The 21,343-nt window shown below is 52.4% G+C and overlaps 1 protein-coding gene across 1 annotated transcript; it reads right to left on the reverse strand.

Annotated features, from left to right (window-relative positions):
* Nucleotides 1-4,926: 4,926 nt before the first annotated feature.
* PHYHIP (phytanoyl-CoA 2-hydroxylase interacting protein) lies at nucleotides 4,927-10,141 on the reverse strand (the record flags this gene model as incomplete). Its single annotated transcript, XM_082656980.1, has 4 exons — nucleotides 9,965-10,141; nucleotides 8,600-8,774; nucleotides 6,622-6,739; nucleotides 4,927-5,461 (listed from the first exon to the last, which is right to left on the reverse strand). Exons 1-4 carry the CDS (start codon nucleotides 10,127-10,129, stop codon nucleotides 4,927-4,929), a joined length of 993 nt encoding a protein of 330 aa, XP_082513106.1. The 5' UTR covers nucleotides 10,130-10,141.
* Nucleotides 10,142-21,343: the final 11,202 nt, after the last annotated feature.

Genomic DNA, 21,343 nt, shown 5'->3' on the forward strand with positions numbered 1-21,343 from the left:
CCGGCCTCCTCCCTCCGGGCACACCTCTCTAGCCCTCGGAGGACAGGACACCAGCCCTGGCCTGGCGGTCAGGAGATCTGGCTCTGCCTTGCTTCGCCCTATGACATTGACCAACTGTCCCCTCCCTGGGCCTCTGCTCCCCAGCCTATCACCTTTCCCCAGCAACCCTTCCTGTCGGGGTCTAGTCTCCAAGAGCCAGAGGGCAGGGCCACGCTTCTGAGGCAGCTGGGGGCTTCCAGGGCCAACTGTTGGCTCAACTGTAAAAGAAAGAAGGTTGGATGCCCTGCACTGCCCCCTCACTCCTTTTTATCCCTCCCCCTCTCCCTTACCCCACATTCTTCTCAGTAGGTCGTGAGAAGGTTATAAGCTTGAATGCAACACAGCCAGTTTGGGGCTTCCCTGGCGGTCCGGTGGTTAAGACTCCACGCTTCCACTGCAGGGGGCACGGGTTCAATCCCTGGTAGGGGAATTAAGATCCCACATGCTGTGCGGCACGGCCAAAAAAATGTTAAATAAATAAAAACATAGCCGGTTTTGAATACAAGCTTTCCCATTTGGTGGCTCCATGCCCCTTGGTGAGTCAATTAACTGCTCTGAACCTTGGTTTCTTCATCTAGATACAGAGGATGATAGCACAGTGTTTCAAGAAAGGAAGAGATAGACTTTGGAGGGAGCCTGTCACAGCGCCTGGATAATAAGCTCTCTGTAAATGGGCCTTCTTTTCCTGTCATCTGCCAAACAATTCTCCAGTTCCTGGATGAAGCTCTTCCTATGCTAAAAGGAAACTTCTGGGTTCACCAGTTTCCAGTCGTGCGTTAGGAGTTTAGCGCAGAACTACATGTGCCAGAGAGGGCAATGCTTAACCCACAGCAAGGCGGGGCTTGCGGGGCAGCGGGGGACATATTTCTGGCTAGCTGGTAGCCTTTCTGGGCACCTCCCAAGTCACACCCTGTGCTTGACTGTCCCTACACACAAAGCTGATTCTAGAATATGTGAAAAGATTTGCTGCCCCAGTTTGCAAAAATAGTAGTGCCTGACTTGGGGAGAGGAGTAAGGAGGGGAGAAGGAGGCCAGATGTTTTCCCCCGAGAGTCAGAAGGCCCACCCCCTCACTGACCAGCCTGCTTCTCCTGCTGCAGCCCCCTCCCAGCCTCCCAGCCCTCCCCTCCCCCATCCCAGGAACATCTGGTTCCAATCTCTTCCAGATGCTGTGGCCAAGCTGTTTTATGGCCAATCACCTCAGCTCAGCTTCCTGAAGGCCTCCCTCCATTTCGGGGAATGGTCCCTCCTCGTCCCTTTCCTTGGGACCTTGGCCACCTCTTTTCCTAACATGGAGAAGAGACACATATTGAAGCCAAATGAAACTGTGAGGGTCCTCAGAACTGGCACCTTCCTTCCCACTTCCTTGCGGGGGGTGGGGGGCTGTCATCCAGCCAGGATTAAAAGAAAGATGCTGTCCCAGAAGGAAAGGAATGGATAGGGAGGTATGGGTGTGTGTGTGTGTGTGTGTGTGTGTGTGTGTGTGTGTGTGTGTGTGTGTGTGTGTGTGTGTGTGAGGTATGAGTGTATGAGGCTGTGCCTATATATTGGGTGTGTCTGTGTTTGTACAACAAAATATCCCACTGTAACCTGGAAGTGCCCCTTGGTGGCCACCACCTCATTTTCCCTCCCTGTCTGCACTAGCTAACTCGGGGCCCCTCTGCTGGACTGGCAGCTGCAGCCCAAGGTTGTCCCTTACCTTGCAGCTCTCTGTGGCCGCCAAAGCTGTCTTCCATATCCAGCCCAGGGAGGCGGGTGTGTGTGTGTGTGTGTGTGTGTGTGTGTGTGTGTGTGTGTGTGTGTGTGTTTATGCACACATAGACCTCTCTCCCTCCGCCAGGTCAGATTAGAGGGACACAGGCCAGAAAGGACCCTGGGGCAGACTCTGGCAGATGCCCTGACCCAGCTCTATCTGACAGGTGCCTGGAGCTGCCCAGGGCTGGCCGAGTGCCGGAGAGCGGCCATCTGGAGAGAGGAAGGAGGGGCAGGCTCTCTGGAGGAAACCTGTATGCAGCGCCCCCCCACCTCAACTGGCTCCTTTGTCCCCCACTAAGAGGACCCTGGGAGCCAATCTCTCCTCCTAAGAAACCCAGAAGGGTTTTGCAAAAGGAAGATTGAAGCCTGTGCCTCTGGGGGACTCTGAAAACCCCTCAGCTGGTGCTGGGGGGTGGTCCTGCCCAGAGGCGGAAGGATGGACCCTGGAGGTCACCCCCCATCCTTAGAGTCCTGGACTCCAAATATTCCCCACTACTCCTTCAAAATAAGCTTCCTTGGCATTTTTGGCTCCACAGCCCCCCCTGGTGTTATTCGGGAACTAGGCATGGCCATGGTCCCCCAGAAGCTCTGAGGAGACCCTGGGGTGGGCCACTGTGTCTGAGACCTGACCCGCCCCTGTCTTACTGTCCCAGGTGGTCCCTGGCATACACTGGGGAGACAGGGCAGTGAACTGGAAGGATTCTAGCTTCTGAATCAAATCCTGGATATTGTTGCCTACTGGCTGTAAGACACGGGCAAGCCTTTTAACCTCTTTGTGCCTCAGTTTCTTCATCTGTTAAATGGGAATCATACGGTGCAGGGACATTGCGAAGACTAAAGGAGCTGATGTGCGTGAAGGCACCTGGCTGGATGCCTGGCACGTAGTAGGCCCTCAGGAAGTGGCATTTGACCTTCAGCTTTCCTTCCTAGTGCAAGGAGGCTGTGCCCCAAGCTTTGGATGACACATGTTCATTTGGCCCTGAGCCAGGCAGTGTCAGGGAGGTGACTCTGTTTTTTCCGGAGCTTTTCCACTCCAGCAGAGGATCATTTTAATAAGTCCATAATAATAGACGCAGAGGTGACTCAGATCTGCAAACGAGGAGCCCTGCTGGGGAGCGGACACTCGGGCTCTGGGGGAGGGAAATTCAGTGACATCTGAGTCTGATGCAGTGGTAGGCTGCTGCAGTGGGAAGGGCTCCAAACAGGGGGCCTGTGGACCTCGGCTAGGCCTCCAGATTGCTACAGGTTGTCCCCTAGGAGGCCTCAGTTTCCCCATCTGCAGAGTGCATGGTAGTGCCAAATTGACCTCCAAAGTCCTTTCCAAGCTGGAGATGTGGCTCTGCTTTCGGAGCTCTGCCTCTCACAGTGAGATGTGGAACAACCTTGATGGTTCCAGGTGGCCTGTCCTGGGGGGCATCCTCATTGGAGCTCTTCTGTGACTATACAGCTTGCCCACCCCACCCCTCCCAGAGCCCAAGGAGAGGCGGGGCTCTCAGGCCATGGTGGTTTATTGATGCACGTCGCAAGCACAGCACACAGGCGGGTGTGCCCCCAGCCCAGGGCAAACACGAGGCCAGGGGAGGGCAGCGGGCCTTTTCCGCTGCCCTCAGCAGAGGGGAAAGGGCCTGGGGCCCACGTCCTCTCCTCCATGCATCTCCCACGGCCCCCAGCCCTGATCCATGCCACGGAGACAGCTGACCACACCACTCCCTGTGGCTACAGAAGAGGCAACCAGCTGTCCTATCTGCCCACTCACTGAGATATGGCCTTGTTGGCCTGCTGCCCACTTCTGTCCTTCATCGCAGAAATCCGGCTGTCACCTTGGGGGCTGCTTCCCACCACCTGACATCACCTCTGGCATCCCCCAAACAGCTGCCTGCCTTAACTGACACCTCTCCCCGTCACCCCACGCAGTCTGCTTGTCCCCAGGGTCCACTCTCACCACTCCCATGACCCGTACAAAAGTAGGAAAGAGGTGAAGACGTTGAGTGGCCCAAGAAAGACCTCACCAAGAACTCCCCAGGGAAGGGCCTCTCCGCCAATAGGCTAGCTTCTCGGTGGGTACCCGACAGGGCCAGTGGGCAGGGGCGCGAGGGGGCGCGGGGCAGGGAAGCCACAGTCCAGATGACACACAGGCACAGGGCAGTGGCGGCGCCGCGGCAGAGCGAGCGAGCAAGCGCGCAGCCAGGCGGGGTGCCAGGGCTCTGGGGGAACGCCCTCACTTCCAGTTCCACGCCGGGTCCCCCCGGCGTGAGGCCGCCCACTCCCGGCTGAGGAAGGGGTCCCTCCGGGTCTCAGGGGTCTCTTGCCCCCTCCTCGACCCCAGCGGCTGCCCTTGCAGACCCAGCACTCTGAGCAAGGGAGAAAGTACGCCGGGATTTACACCATCTCCAGACGGAAGAAGGGGAAACACCAGCAGCCAGGTGCCCCCGAAGCTAAGAGAAAAAGAGGGCCCTTTTCTAGAGGGCAGGTGGAGAAGGGGAGGCACAGCCCTCCCCGTGCAGGAAGAGGGTGCCTCGGGGTAAGAAGCAGGGGGGTGGGGTGGGGGCGGGATGGGGGCGGGGGGGTCACAGCGGTGCAGGAGACTATTTATAGAGGGAGAGGGTCGGGCCTGCGGTGGGAAGCCCCCAGGCCCGACTCACGGGGAGGGGCATTCTGTGATTGGCCCTGAGCGGGAGGGGGTGGGGCTGAGGAAGAGCACGCCCACAGCTCTCGGCTCACCTCCGGAGGAAGGCAAGCTACAGGTGGGCCTTGGAAGGGAAGGCTTCCCCGGGAGAGCCCTAGGCGGCAGGTCTCCTGAGATGGAGGCCTGGGATGAGGCAAGAAACAGCAGGGCAGGGAAACCAGAGGAAAAGGGAAGTCTCTAGAAATCCACCCGCCCCCCCACTCCCCACCAACCTGCTGAGGCTAAGAAGCCTTCCCAGCCCCACCAGGCATGGGTGGGCCATGCCTACCAAGGGACCACCCTCCGTTGCCTCCAATGCCCTGGGGAAGGGAAGGGAAGGGAAGAGGGAGATGGATGGCATGGAGGGAGCAGGGCGGCAGGGGAGAGAAAGCCAGCTCCCTGCACCTATGCCACCCATCACCACCCTGCCTGCCATCTCTCCCTAGCCCCCCAGCTCCCCAGAAGTCCCTAGCGGCCCACGCTGATGTTGCAGGTCTTGCAGCTGGGGTCTTTCTTGGCGTCAGCAGTGGACAGGCTCATGAGCTGGTGCCCGCTGATCTCCCCCAGGGTGCCCAGGGACAGGTCGACAGGCTCGGTGTAGATGATCTCCAGGATGAGGTCCTGGGCGTGGCGGAAGACCAGCTCCCCATCCTCCACGCTGCAGGTCAGGAACTTGTTGCAGGCAATGTCCAGGAGGGGCAGGCGGTCACGGCAGAAGCGATCCCCCAGGGAACCCTTGGGGGCCAGCACCAGGATGGCATAGTGGTAGGCCGTGTACATACAGTAGAAGTCCGCAAAGTAGAGGTTGGTGCTAGGATTGAAAAGGCGCTGGGCAGGGATCTGGAAGCGCCAGCGGCCGTAGGGGGAGTCCTGCGGGGGCTGGCCTGTGTTGAACTCCGTGTTGCAGCTGAAGAAGACCCCGTGGAGCATGCCGCTGGTCGGGGAGCCGTGGCTGCCACTGTTATCCTTCAGGTAGGGCTGCAGCATGTTCCCGCAGTGGGTCCTGCCCACCCCAGGCGGGGGGGAAAGGCCCAGGGGAAGAGAAAATGCCGTTGGTTAGCTGGACTGAGGCTTGGCTGCTATATGCGACCTTGAAGGGTGTCAGCCCAGCTCCCAGCTCTCCCACCAGCTACCGCCTCCACCAGTCACAAATAGAACATTCCAGAATGCAAGAGAAGGGAGGGCCCCAGAGACGGGCTGATCCAGCCCACCTCTTCTCGGAGGAGAGATCTGAACGCGCCACTCCCCAGCTTACAACCCTTTGATGGGACTTGCACAAAAAGCAACGCCATAAAGATCTGTTCTTTCGGGCCCCACCTCCCAACACCCCCAAACGCACAGGTAACCGGTAACATCCTCCAGCGGGAACCCCACCCCAGGTCTTTCCTGCCTCTGTGCCTTTGCAGTGCTCTCCCCTCTGCCTGGGCTGCCCCTCCCACATTTTCCCACCTGGCCTGGCAAACTTCTGATCATCCCTCAGGTGTCCCCTCCTCTCCAAAACCTTCCAGGAACAGCAAGCGCTTACATTCAACAAAATTTTGACTGCCTACTATGTGCAGGACACTGAACTTTACTGAGCAATCACACATACTTATTATATTCCGTCTGTCTGTACTTCCCCTGATAGACTCTGAGGTTTGCCAGAGGCAATTAAATTGAAGCGTGTCTGGTTGGGTGACAGGTGCGGGGCTCAGCAAGCCTCATCCTCTGATTTCCTCTCCAGTCCCTCGGCACCACCTTAAAGGGCGCCCTGAGACCCTTCCCCGGAGCCTCCAGGTTTCCCAGTGCGCAGTAGGAAGACCACAGCCCTTCGTATTGAGAATCCTCTCACTCTGTATTCCCCTCACCACCTCCCTTGGGACCCAGGGCCTGAATTGGAGGGACAGCTGACCTGCAGCCCTAGAACCCAATGAAAGGAACTCTCCAAAAGGAGGATCAAAGCCAGGACCTCGTCCACTCATGACTGTTAGCGTGGTGCCCCAGGCAGCCCCATCCTGAGAGCCCTCTCCTTCCCTGGAGCCTAACATCCCCCCCAGATCCAGCCTGGGTTATGAGGGTGGTGAGGACTCCAGAGGAGGATCTGGCAACTAACAGGGTGGGGGTGATGTCAGACTGCTGGGGCGGCGGGCAGATCCAGGGCAGGAAGGAGAGACCCAGGCGTACCTGGCGTGCTGGAAGTACTCCTTGTGATGGTTGCGGTAGAAGACGGAGAAGCGGAGCATGCGGCCTGCGATCTGCTCGGCCTTCTCCTGCAACTGGGCCAGGTGCTCCTTGGCGTAATCTGCAAGAGTCCAGGTGGGTCAGTCGAGGGCCAAGCGGGGGATCGCAGCCTGCCCCACAGATCACCCACTGCATACCGTGAACGCCGGCCCACCTCTGTCGTCAGGGCGCAGGGGAGACCAGACAGTCACAGCACCTTGGACCAGTTAGGAACAGACCACTTGGCCTGGCTGGGAACATGAGCAGCTGGATGCTGTCTCTCCTTGTCACCTCTGGGCCCTGTTGCCAGAGGCTCAGGGCTCTGCGTCAGAAAAGGGCAGAGGGCTGCCCAGTTTATACAGTCATGTACAGCGAGGGCCCCAGAGGCTATGATCCCAGACCATCCTCGTGTGAAGAGGACCAAGAGGCAAAAGACTGAGAGGAGACAATCTGAGGTCCTTTGGGGAGAGCCCCTCAAATCCACCAGCTAGGAGGCTGCCCACACCACCGCATGGAAGCCAGTTGTAATTTCAGGTGGAGAGTCAGGAGGAAACTGCAGAGAACCAAGGTGAATATTTAGGCAGACCAGGGTCTGGGGCATCCCATGAGAAAGGGGGAAGGTTGGAAACAGCATAGTCAAATTGGACTCCCTGGGCCAGGGCCAGAGGCTGGGGCCGTGGAGCCCAGGCAGGGCTGCTGCTAGCCTAGACAGTGCCTTTGCACAAAGTAGGAAGAGGTGCCCTTTCCTCCTTGAGGATGCAGCCCTGGCCAGGGTGCTGGGTTTGACCAAAGGAGGAGGAACTGAATTGCAGCCATCCCCAACTCCCCAGTTTGCATGACCTCCCACTACATGTAGAGTTCTGGGGTAAACCAAGAGGCTTTCCCTGCAAGGTGTAGGAGCACCTCCAGAGAGTGGCGTTTTGCAGCTGAGCTAAGAAAAAAACACCAGTCAAAAGAGAAAGGCAGGTCAAGGAGACTTGGGGCACAGACTTTGGCAGAGGATGGAGTCAGCAGCCTCCGAGGCCTGGGGCTAAGGATGTTCATGCCCCTTCCTTGTGACAGAGGGAGATCTGGGGCAGTTCTCACCGTGGGCACCAAAAGAATGGAATATCATGGGGCCGATCCTGGGTCATCAGTGAGCAAGTACGCAGAAGCCCAGTATTTGTTCATGTTGGAATTTGCAAGGTAATAGGTGAGTTTGTGGGATGGTTTTCCCAGCCTACGTGGAGGCTCAAGACAAACAAAATGTGATTGTCCTACAAAGTGTCCAGCAACCAATGATCAATAAACAAAACATGGTCCATCCACACAATGGGGTGTTATTCAGCCTTAAAAAGGAAAGAAATGCTGACACATGCTGTAACATGGATGAACCTTGAGGACATGATGCTAAATGAATAATCCAATCACAGAAGGGCGAATACTGTGTGATTCTCCTCACACGCGGTACCGAGAGTGGTCAAATTTACAGAGACAGAAAGTGGAAGGGTGGTTGCCAGGGCGTGGAATGAGAGGGGAACGGGAAGTTGTTGTTTAAGGGGCATAGAGTTGCAGTTTGGGAAGATGAAAAAGGTCTGGAGATGGATTGCACACCAATGTGAATGTACTTAACGCTACTGGACTGAAAAATGGTTAAGATGGTAAATTTACGTTATGTGTATTTTCCCCCACTTATGCTTGCCCCAAGCCAGAAAAGTAACTCCATCCCTTTCTGGAAGAGGTATTGTCAATGTAATTAGCAGTGCTCGCATCTGCCTCCTGCATCAGACTGCAGGCTTTGCGGGGGCATGGGTGGGTCTCATCCATGGGTGTCTCCCCGTTGACCGAAGCATGGTGCCTGCGTACAGCAGGTGTTCCTAAGTGCATGCCGGGTTAAGAGGAAGTCCCCTCCTGACCATTACTAAACCAGATGTGCCAAAGCAGCCGGACAGCAGGGCCTCACCCCCAGTGCAGAACTCGACCGTCTCGCTCCAGCCAGACACGAGGTACTCCCCGTCGCTCTGCTTCACGGCGGTCTGCACTGCCACACTGTACTCCGTGCGGGGGCTCAGGAACCAGTGGCCTCTCACCGTCATGGGCAGCGGCACAGCCTTGGCCACGAGCTTGGTGGGGACATCCTGAGAAATGGGGCGCGGACAGAGAGCCTAGAGTCAGATTGGGGGTCACGTCCACTCTTGGCATTCCCCCAGACCTCCCACTCCCCCAGATGGCCGCCTTCCTGCTGAGGAGAGCCAGAGCCTCGGGGATTCAATGGCTCGGTGCCCTGGCCACCATTTTCCCGCAGAAGCAAGCAGTGGCCATTGGGAAGGCCGTACAGACACTCCCTGGCCTCCACCCCCTTAACACCCGATGCCCGTTCTCTTGGGAACTGAGGAGAAAGACCACTGGGGTGGAGGCCTGCAAAGTTGAGGGCGGCGAGACCTTCTTTTCCGAGGGAGACTTCGAGAGCTCTGCACACTGCAGTGCTGTCTCCACGGCAACGGCAAATGCTGAGAAGCCAGGGAGGAAGGGAAAATATGCCTTCTTCTTTGGGGGGGAGGGTTAAGGGGGTGGTGTTGAACAGTCACGTCACCGTGGCAACTGGCCTGCCAAAAGACACCCAGATTGGAAAGCCAGTTCCAAAGAGAGAGAAGGCGAGTAACCCACACGATGCGGTCGTCGTGGGAACCAGCTCTTCCCACCTCACTCTTCCCCCCTGCCTCTCTGCCAGCTTGAGAAGATGGGAGCCTTCCTCCCGCCCGCCCCCACACCGGCTCTAACCCAGGGGAAGGACATCCCAGCCAGTGCAGGACTCGCCATCCCTCTTCTAAACCCAGCAAAGAATAGGCCAGAGGGTCGGGGACACAGAGGATCACAGGGGCCTGAGGACCAAGCAAACGGGCACAACCCTGTTCGTGGCCCACGTTGCCCACCCGGTCAACAATAAGGCTGCTTTCTCAGTCGAGGGCTTTGTCGGACCCCTGAGACGCCATCCCCAGGTGTGGCGTCTGTGGCCGCACCCTGGGTTTTCCCATCCCATGTGAAGGTCCAGTCGTGATGCCGATGATGGTGTTTGCCGTGTGCTGGGCCGAAGCCAAATACCACGCAGACAATTACCTCAATGAAGCCTCTCCCAAGCTGGCATTATTATTATTCCCTTTTTACCAGTGGAGGAGAGAGGTTAAACAACTTTCCCAAGATTACACAGTAAGAGCTGGACTGGAGTCGGGCCTCTCTGACTCCCAACTGTCCCCTCTAGGCGTTCTGTTATCCTGCCCCCTTCAAGAGCAGGGGCTCGGAGGAGGCGCTCTGGGCACCCTGCACTCACCCGGTGCTTGAACTTGTTGGAGTTCTTATTCTCTTTCTTGTTCAGGTCAATGAAGTAGTGGGTGACCCTCTCCAGGTCACTGTTCTCCATGGTCCAGGAGATGCGAAAGGAGTCACAGGTGATGTTGCTGACCTCAATGCTGTGGGGCGTGGACAGCAGCTCCATGCTCCCCACTGGTTTGGCTTCTGTGTGGACTGAGGAGAGAGGAAGACTCAGCACCTCCCTCCCTGCCACGGAATCTTCTAGAACGTCTTGCTCCCAACATCACTTGCAAGGTGGAACCTTGAGGAGCCATCGATTGCACCTGCCTCATCAGATCTGATGGGAAGATAGCACGAGGAGGACTGGAGGGGTGGGGCCGAAGGTGGGCTGGGGTGGCCCCCTCGGGGGCTCTTGGCTCTCCTGGGAGGTGTCTGCAGAGCAGATGGCACCTGACAGGTGGCGGAGGCAGTGGGAATGCTTCAAACGTGGGGCAGGACAGATTTGCAGCAGATGGAGCCAAGGAGGGGGGCCCTCAGCCAGCAGGCGTGAAAAGAGAAAGGGGTGGGGTGGAGAGAGCAGTGCCAAGCGGTGGAGGAGTGGCAGGAAGCCCCCACCGGGAGCAGGGTGTGAGGGTGAGGCAGGCAGGGGGCTCTGGCAGCCAAGAGGCCCAGGATGCCAGGGCTCTTGGGTTCAGGCCCCTCCTCCCTGGGGGTGACTCAGCAAGGGCCACCACAACTCGGGGCTGGGAGTACGAGTGCCACCGAGATGGCGTGAATCCACTGGTGGTGGGAGGGGACAGTGGGGCCACGGTTCTCTTCCACCTGTAACATTTCAACTCTCGTTCTTTTTCTTTCAGCAGATCCTCTGTCGCTTGACTCTTAAATTACTAGTTTTTACCTTTACATCTCTTGCAGGCCAGCTACGTGCTAATAATTTCACAAACGTCATCTCATGCAAGCCTCACAATAGGTAGGTACTATGATTATCCCCATTTTACAGATGAAGTAGCTGAGGTTGGTGGGGTGGGGGGTGGTACTAAGATGTCGAAGGTCACACAGCTGCAAAATGATTTGAACTCAGGTATGTCTGATTCCAGGGCCCAAGCTCTTTATCACGAAGCTAAGGTTGTGTCCCCTTGTGTGTGTGTGTGTGTGTGTGTGACACATGTGGTGTGTGTGTGCACAGGTGCACGTGGTTTTACCGCTATTTATTGTTCCTCCTTCCATCCTTCCCTTTCAAGGAATTGCTTTTTCTCTCACCTCCCTCTCTCACTCCTTTGCTTCTACCCCTGGCTGCTGTTCCAGGTGGGAAAGGACCACACCACCATTACTCTCAACTGTGCTTTAGCTATAGGACGAGCTGACTCTGGCCTTGACTTTGGCCTGGCTCACGGGAGCTCCGGGGAACAGGGTGGGGAGTGAGAGGAAGGGGAAGTGACTGTCTCTGGGACAAGAAGGTGAATGTGGTTGGACTCTGTCCTGGGGCGTGTGCTCATTACCGCATAGAGCTCATGCCTGCCTCAAGCTCAGCCCAGCACACCTCAGATTTCTGGAGTGTCATCTCCTTTTCTCCCCCTGCCCTCTTCCTCACCCAGGCGCTAAGGGTGAGAGCACCTTGTGCCTTCGAAAGCAGGTACTTCTATTTATAGCTCCCAGAAGGTCCAACCCACACTTTCCTGTCAGTTAAGCCTGCTCCGGAGACTGGCATCTCTGGGCTGCCTGGGCGGCAGGCACAGGGAGAAGGATATGGGTGATGGCCCTCACCTGTCCCAGGATGTCACCTGAATCCTTGTTTCATCTTAGCTTCCCACCCTAAAGTGTGTGCCTGCCTGTTGTGAAATTCAGCCAAATGCCAGTGACTTCGCGTATGGGGAATCCTATGGTGAATAAGCACAGGAGTGCTACCAGGTCCACCCCGAAATCAAACAGAATGGAATCAGTGTCTAGAAACAACTGTATGATAATAAACCAGCTGGTAATTCCCGGGGACAGGTGTGGAGCGGGGGGGGAGTTGCCATCCCTCGGGCTCCCAGTGAGGAGCTCCCCCCAGGAGACACATGTGTGCCCCCCACATGCACACACACATACACACACATGCACCCACGCACACCAACACAGACACACAGCCACCCCAGAGGGCCTGAGTGGCCACCTCCCACCCTCATGGGACACAGTCTACGCCTAGCCTGTGGGTAGACACCTATTCCTGTCCCCGTACTCCTCAGTCTTCTTAGAGGCAGGGGCAGCAGGGGCAGCCGTGTTTGGTGGCAGGGGTCTCCAGGACCTGGCTCCTCCTTTCCTCTCTCCAGTTCTAGGAGAGCTCAGATCACTTCCCCATGCTAGCTTGGGGGGAGGCAGTGAGTGACACTGGGAGAACAATGAAGCCGAGTGGACCAAGGATGGGCGTGCACCTGGGTCTCCAAGCCCTGATGATGGAGAAGGGCAGGGTTTGAGGGACAGGCTGAGACAGCACCTGAGAAACACCCACGGTCCCGTGTAATCCACCCCAAGACAAGCATTTACACACCCACACACAGGCAGGCACACACGCACGCACACAGATGCACTGGGTATGCCCACCCACACCTGCCACACACGGCTGCACACGCCTCCTCAGACATCCTCGTCCCACACACTCACCTACGCACTCAGGTACCCTCCGCCACCTTCCACGTTCTAAGAATGTCCCACAGTTGTCCCTCCACAAGCTGTCACCTCCACACAGACCCACGCATGTTCATGTCCGCAGGCTCTCACACACACACGTAGGCACACACGCCTTCCCACAAGCCATATTTGGGGAAGAAAGGAGGCCACAGGCACCAACATGCATGAGTGCCGCCTCCACAGAGGCACGCTACCCCTCCGCCTGCCTGCACACATGTGTGCGTTCGCATCCACGTCAACCTCTGCCCATATGCTGGCGTTCTCTCTCACGGCTTCTCCAGGCTCAAAGCCACAGACTTTGAAAACACGTTTGTCTCCACCAGGCTCCGCCAGCCCTGATCCTTCACATGCCAACAGGTTTGCGCACCTACGCACGCGGGCCTGCCCACGGACAGAGGCTTCTGCCTGCTCTCCCCACCTCCATCCCCCTTCTGCTCTGGAGTTGTGCCTCCCCACGTAGAAACCCTCTGGTCGCATGCAGTCAGCCCCCCAACAAAATGAACTCCCACACGCGTGACAAGTGAGATGTCCACACCATAAATATACTGCCTCACACCAACCCCCGCCCACACAGCCCCCAGGCTGCTCAGATAACTGATCCCCCCCCACGGACCTCACATGTACATGTATGTTCCCAGACCCACCACACGTGAGCATAAGTGCAGGCAGACAGAACTATGTACGCAAGCAAGCCTCCACTTCCCCGGCAAGCAGGTACTCTTGCTGAACACGCCGATACCCCCGGCCCATGCCCACTCAGAACAGCCGCCACACGCCAGAGGGGACGCATCCCCCCACCCCGCTGTCCCTGTTGGCATCTCTGACTGCAGCAGAATGGTCACGGGCTGACTGTGGTGCCCCAGGGACTGGATCCAGCTGTGAACCCCTTTGCCAAGGGCCTGGGGGAAAGGGGACAAGGTCGTCAGCCCCGGCTATCCAGGTGGGCACCTCGGGCAGTGGCAGGACCCTGGCGCCCCCTAGTCCCTGGCCACCCAAGTCCCTCTCGGGATTGACAGCTGGATCAATGCTCTGGGGAGGAAGGACACTCACCTGGCTCCACCGGGCTCTGCAGAGGAAGATCTGGAAGGGAGGGAGGGGAGAGACCTCTGCGTGGACAATCTCCCCAGGCTGAGGGGCAGCAGCTGGATGCCTGGGTCAAAGGCGGCAGCGCTCTCTCGCTCCCCTGGCTCCTCTCTCAGCTGCCAAGGAGGCTTCTTCCATGCCCCGCAGGCAGCTCCTCCCTGGCTCTGCAGCACAACGCTGCTGCCCCCCGAGAGGCGATGTTCCCAGCCGAGCGCCAGGAGAGAAACGAGCGAAATCAAAGCGGCGGCGTGGAGGAGAGAGAGGCAGAGAAGGCGAGAAAGAACGAGAGAGCCAGACCGAATCTGGCTCCACCAATGGGATCAGTGGCTGCCCAGCGTCAGGTGACAATAAGCAAGCTTGGTCCCTGCTCGCCTGGGCTGGTGGGAGGGGGAAAGGGCAGAGGGTCTCCCAGGGAGCTACACCGATGTCCTTGGAGACAGTGGCAGTGAGCACCTTTCCCCCATTCTTCCAGGACAAGCTGCCCTCAGAAGAAGTCCCTCCAGCACACCCCTGCTTGGAAATCTCTCACTTGAAGGCAGCCCCTAAACTTCAGGATGCTGGGAGAGGGGTGGGGCTTAGCCTAAGGGCTCAGGAGCTCCAAAGCAAGGATTCTGATTGGCGGATGGGAAGGGGGGCTGTGAAGGGGAAGGGTTCACATGGGGTATGTGAGCTGCAGGCGGGCAGGAGGGGGGTTCTGCCTACAGTCTGGATTCTCTCCTCAGGGCCTTTTGCTGATCTGTGGCTCCATTTTCTTACCAACTCAGTCAAGAGATATCAGACCTGCAGCTCCAGGGCCCCCTGATAGTCAAGGGAGAATGTCTGGCTACTTAAATTCCCCAGGGGGAAAAAAAAAAACAAGAGAAAGAAGTTGTGGGGCAGTGAAGGAAGAGCAGAGGCAAGAAAGGGTGGGAGGGACACACAGAGCTTGGAGTGTTCTCATCCCAGCCAACCACCTGGGCTCAGAGAAGCCAAGCCCTGAATACCTTGACCAGAGAGATTCCTATCTGCTGTCTTAACAACAGGAAGCTTTTCTGCCACCCAGAAATGAGGACCCTGAGCATGCCACCATGAATAACACTCAAGGAAATTTGAGTCAAGCAAACAACAGTGACAAAGAGTATGTACGGTGTGGAAACGCACAGGCTTTGCAGTCAGACAGATACGGTCAAAATTCTTGCTCTGTCACTTTCTAGCTGGGTGACCTTGGACAAGTTACTCAGCCTCTCAGAGCTTCAGTTTCTCCATCTGTCAAGTGGGATGATAACACAGGTTTGTTGTCATCACTGAATGAGAAATCACATCGTAAATCTCAAAGCTCTGGCTGATCTACCAGATGTGCCCAGTCACGCATCAGAGCTGTTATCATCACCATCATTATTGACCGTGCCTGCCTGCAAAGAGCCCACTGCCTTTTAGGGGAGAAAAGATGGGCATTTAGAGACCCAATTAGAGAACAAGGCGTATACAGCTAAATTGAGGGTACAGATGTGGATGCACAAAAGGAGTGAGGACCAGCTCCAGAGAGCAGGGGGAGCGCAGGCAAGAGGAGAAAGTGGAAGCAGCAGCGTGGTGGAAGGTGGGGAGGTCTTGGTGCAGACACAGCAGGCAGGCCCTGGGTGAGGGCCTCAGAGAGCCGTAGGAGGCCTGAGCTGAGTGTAGGGACACTCCCTGAGAGGGACTCAGAGGCTGCAGATATCGGCAGCAAAGGTTAGAGGAGGTGACAGTGGACAGAAAGTGAACAGTTCACAGAAAGCAAAGACAGCAGAAGCCAATCCTACCCTAAATGGGCATGGAGAACCCAGGCAAGTTTGGTCAGATCCTGAACCTCACAATGCGGTGTGGGGTGTTACACCGAGGCAGGGTTAAGCCCTCCCTTGGCCAAACATGAGTAGGTCCCGCTCCTCACACACCTACACTGAGAAGTTGAAACTCCAAAGAGATGCACCGTGTCATCTCATGGTCATGGCCAGCATCAGACATCTGGACCGACACCTGGCCCTACAACCCACCTGAGGACAGCAACTCAGTTTCCCCATCTGTAAAGGAAGGCTAGTCTCAGCACACCCCCACCTCCGACCTTCACAGGATGGCACACAGACCGCATGAGATCATGTGTCCCAAGCAGAGAACAGTCGCTATCTGAATGCACTTTCGTGGAGCTGGGCGCTAGTGTCAAGTGAAGACGCAAACCCTCTCAGAGCTCCTGCCTCCTCTTGCCTCAGAGGACTTCTCTGCAGATCACATGAGAAAACACATGGTAAGAAGAAAGCATGATGAGCCAAATATAACTAACTCCGGATGAAACCAAACAACTGCCAAGATGCACTTTGGCTGCATTTTTTTTTTAAATAACTTTTTTTTTTTTTTGCGGTACGCGGGCCTCTCACTGTTGTGGCCTCTCCCGTTGCGGAGCACAGGCTCCGGACGCGCAGGCTCAGCGGCCATGGCTCACGGGCCCAGCCGCTCCGCGGCATGTGGGATCTTCCCGGACCGGGGCACGAACCCGCGTCCCCTGCGTCGGCAGGTGGACTCTCAACCACTGCGCCACCAGGGAAGCCCTAAATAACTTTTTATTACACAAGCCATACGTGATCATTGTAGAAAGACGAGAAGAATTAATTCTAAAATTTGAGAGAATTAAAATTGCTGGTTTCCTCACCATTCAGAAATAGATGTATATGATATATACTTTATTAGCAAAAATAGAAAGTATAAATACTGTTTTATAACCTGCTTCTTTCACTTACCAATACTTTTTCTGTTCATTACATAGTCTTTCTACAGTTGTGTTTTTGTTTTTTGGCCACACCGCTCTTAGTTCCCTGACCAGGGATTGAACCTGGGCCTATGGTAGTGAAAGCACCAAGTCCTAACCACTGGACCACCAGGGAATTCCCTACAGTATTGTTTTAAATTTAAATATGTTCTATTTCTTTGGAGCCAATTCCCATCTCCTCTGATTAACTTAGTTTACTTTTTCTCCATTCTAAACAACACTGCAAGGGACATTCTTGCAGCAAAATCTCTTCCCACGCTTTAATTATTTTTTCCAGCAAAATATTACGAGGTATAATAAATATAAAGGGACCTTATCTGGATACTGATTTCACAGCAGTTAAAATTTGAATACTAACTGGATCTTTGATAATATTTAGGAATTATTAGTTCTGATAATGTTTTAGTTCTTTTAAGTTCTTTTAAGAGAATATCCTTCAGCGATACACATTCTAATATTTATGGATGAATAACATCATATCTGTGATTTGTTTCAAGATAATCTCGGGGGGACATGGGGTGTGTATATGAAAGATCAGCATGGGTGGATAATTATTGAAGTCAGGCACTTTGAGATTCAATAAGCTATGGTCTCCACTTTTGTGCATGCTTGGAAGTTGCCATGTTAAATATTATATCTAAGCTATGATTACAATTATAACAAAAGCGTCTATTAAGCACCAAGACACAGTGCTAGGCATGCGATTCTCACAACGACCTCGAGGGGTCGATCTATCAACCCCATTTTCAAAGGCGGATAGTGGGAAATGAGACTCGATACATAAGGAGTCAAGCTAGAGTCAAATCATGTCTGAGTACAAAGGCTGGGTTCTTCGTGGTAGACAGGCACAGAGCAAATATAGAGTCTGAGGTAACAGAGAATGAGTCTGTAAGTGAAAAAAATCTACAGTCTTAACATTGCTCATGCACTTTTTAGACTCAAAATGTTTACGTCTGTTTCCCCATGGTTCAACTACGTGTGGAGATCTCAGGCGCCAATGAATGCAGACACATCCAGACAGCCTATAAAAACCACCTTGTTCATTTACAAGTGTCGACAATGACAGGAGAGGGCAGTGACTGTTTATGAGAACTGTGTGGATTTCTCAGTGCTTATTTATCTGTTCAAAATTATGTTTAGACCTCCTACAACCCTCACCAGTCACCTATTTCAAATTTACTAAAGAACATTAATTCTAAAATCTGGACACATTCCTGAGTATTCATTCAACTAAAGAATATAATATGTTTTTTTAGCTTTTTTAAACTTAAATATGTAACAACTTTAAGACATGGAAAAATACCGAATTATATTTAAGGACTCTGAAAAGCTATTAGAAGAGACACTAATGAAACGTTGGAGGGGCAGAAGAAATTTCAAGGGAAGATCAAGAACAATGAAGAAAGAATCACAAGTGAAATGAGAAGGGGAAGGACTAATCAGATAGAATGAAGGTACTGGAATAGTCACTAAACTATACCTGAAGTGGACCAGCATAGCATAAGAACTATGGAATACCCCTGGGCACAGCATGGCAAGATACAACACATACTGAATACGTGAACTCCTGCCAGGCTGGAAGGGCTTCCCTCCACACTTACTCTATTTAGAGAGTTGCATAGGAAAGAACCTATAGAGAAGACATAGGAAAATGCAAGGCAAAGATGGCTTTTACATCAATGGTGCCAAAGTTAAATTACAGTTACAATCCACCTGGAAACAATCCACCCTTCTTTTTCTTTTATTTTTTTCAAGATTTTTTTTTTTTTCGATGTGGACCATTTTTAAAGTCTTTATTGAATTTCTTACAATATTGCTTCTGTTTTATGTTTTGGTTTTTTGACCGCAAGGCATGTGGATTCTTACCTCCCCGACCAGGGATTGAACCTGCAGCCCCGACATTGGAAGGCGAAGTCTTTTTTTTTTTTTTTTTTGCGGTACACGGGCCTCTCACTGTTGTGGCCTCTCCCGTTGCGGAGCACAGGCTCCAGACGTGCAGGCTCAGCGGCCATGGCTCATGGGCCCAGCCGCTCCGCGGCATATGGGATCTTCCTGGACCGGGGCACGAACCCATGTCCCCTGCATCGGCAGGCGGACTCTCAACCACTGTGCCACCAGGGAAGCCCTGGAGAGTACTCTTAATGGGAGATGATAATAACTGTTGTTAGGAAGTAAACCCCAAAATGTAAAAGGTAGAAGGCTTAAGTATTCTTTCCTCTTGTCCTTTTGGCCTGAAAAGTGCTGCGGAAATCCAAGAAGCACTGCAGTAAGGAAACTGGTAAAGTATGATGTAAGACAACAATTTGGAATAATATTTAGCCATTAAAAACCATAATTTAGGGCTTCCCTGGTGGCACAGTGGTTAAGAATCTGCCTGCCAATGCAGGGGACATGGGTTCGAGCCCTGGTCCAGTAAGATCCCACATGCCGTGGAACAAATAAGCCTGTGCACCACAACTACTGAGCCTGTGCTCTAGAGCCTGGGAGCCACAACTACTGAAGCCTGCGTGCCTAGAGCCCGTGCTCCGCAACAAAAGAAGACACTGCAATGAGAAGCCTGCGTGCCTCAACGAAGAGTAGCCTCCACTTGCAATTAGAGAAAGCCTGCGCCCAGCAACAAAGACCCAACACAGCCAAAAATAAATAAATTTTAAAAACCATAATTTAGAATATTTAATAACTAAGAAATGTTTATAGTATATTAAGAGAAAAAAGCAGATTATAGAACCATATATAAAATGTTTCCATTTTTAACTTTGATATAATTTTTAAAGGTTACTTTCCATTTACAATTATTACAAAATATTGGCTACATTCCCCGTGCTGTACAATACATCCTTGAGCCTATCTTACACCCAATAGTTTGTACCTCCCACTGCCACACCCCTATATTGTCCCTCCCCCACCCCCACTGGTAACCACTAGTTTGTTCTTTATATATATGAATCTGCTCCTTATTTGTTATATTCACTAGTTTGTTGTATTTTTTAGATTCCACATATAAGTGATACCACACAGTATTTGTCTTTCTCTGTCTGACTTATTTCACTTAGCACAATGCCCTCCAAGTCCACCCATGTTGCTGCAAATGGCAAATTTTCGTTCTTCTTTATGGCTGAGTAGTATTCCATTGTGTATATATACCACATCTTTTTTATCCATTCATCTCTTGATGGACACTTAGTTTGTTTCCTTGTCTTGGCAATTGTAAATAATGCTGCTATGAACATTGGGGTGCACCTATCTTTTCAATTAGTGTTTTTTTTTTTCAGATATATACCCAGGAGTGGAATTGCTGGGTCATCTGGTAGTTCTAATTTTAGTTTTTTAAGAAACCTCCATACTGTTTTCCACAGTGGCTGTGACAATTTACTTTCCCAAGAACAGTGTACAAACGTTCCCTTTTCTCCACATCCTCGCCAACATTTGTTATTTGTAGACTTTGATAATAGCCATTCTGACAGGTCTGAGGTGATATCTCATTGTGGTTTTGATTTGCATCTTTCATAATTAGTAGTTTTGAGCATCTTTTCATGTGCCTGTTGGCCATCTGCATTTCTTCTTTGGAAAAATGTCTCTTCAGTTCTTCTGTCCATTTTTCAATTGGGTTGTTTGCTTTTTTTGATGTTGAGTTGTTATACTTCATTTATAGTTATTATACTCCATTTACAGTTATTATAAAACATTGGCTGTATTCCCATTGTTGTACAAGATATCCTTGTGGCTTATTTTACACCTAATAGTTTGTACCTACTGTTGTACCCCTACTCCCAGACTGACCATTCCCCACTTCCCTCTTCCCACTGGTAACCACTAGTTTGTTCTCTATATATGTGACTCTTCTTCTTTTTTGTTACATTCACTAGTTTGTTGTGTTTTTTAGATTCCACATATAAGTGATATCATACGGTATTTATCTTTCTCCATCTTACTTATTTCACTTAGCAATAATGCCCTCCAAGTCCGTCTATGTTGCTGCAAATGGCAAATTTTCATTCTTTTTTATGGATGAGTAGTATTCCATTATGTATATGTGTCTCTCTCTCTCTCTTTCTCTCTCTCTATATATGGATGCTTTTTAAAAATTTCCAAATTTTCTACAATGAATAAGTATCTTTGTAAAAAACAAAATAAAACAAAAACCTAGGAGCTGCTAGAAAGCTGCTGGACCTCAAAGCCCAGAGAATGAAATCAGAGCAGTTTTATCTAGTGCCCCAGTCAGAAGCTAAGAGCTGCTATGCGTAGCTCTGTAAGGGACAGGAAGAGTTTTCCTTTGTTTAGGTTTAGTTATATAAAACCAATATGGAGAAAAGAAGTTGAAAAAAGTCTGGTTTAGAAACCAACACAATATTAATATATTATTAAATTGACAACAATTTAAAAAATTTTAAGAGCCAATACTCAAAACAATGTGGCAAAATGTTACATATATTCTTATATATGACATACATTTATGTATACGTTTTCTTACTGGTGATGCATATCAACACAACCCTTTGAAAGCAATTCAGCAAAATGGATGAACAACCATAAAATGTGCATGTTCAGAATGGTACAAGCCACTGTGGAAACAGCTTGGCAGTTTCTGATAAAATTAAGCATACAACTATCATTCAACTCAACAACTGCACTTGTGGGCATTTATCCCAGAGAAAGAAAAACTTGCACAAAAACCTGTACATGTGTGTTCATAGCAGCTTTATTTGTGATAGCCCCAAACTGAAAACAACCCAGATGTTCTTCAAAGGATGAATAGTTAAACAAACCATGGATATTCAGCAATAAAAAGGAATGAACTAGTTATACGTGCATGATACATGCAACAACTTGGATAATCTCCAGGGAATTATGCTGAGTGAACAAAGCAGTCCC

The sequence above is a fragment of the Grampus griseus genome, assembly GCF_964374135.1.
Source record: "Grampus griseus genome assembly, chromosome: 6".
NCBI classification, from domain to species: Eukaryota; Metazoa; Chordata; class Mammalia; order Artiodactyla; family Delphinidae; genus Grampus; species Grampus griseus.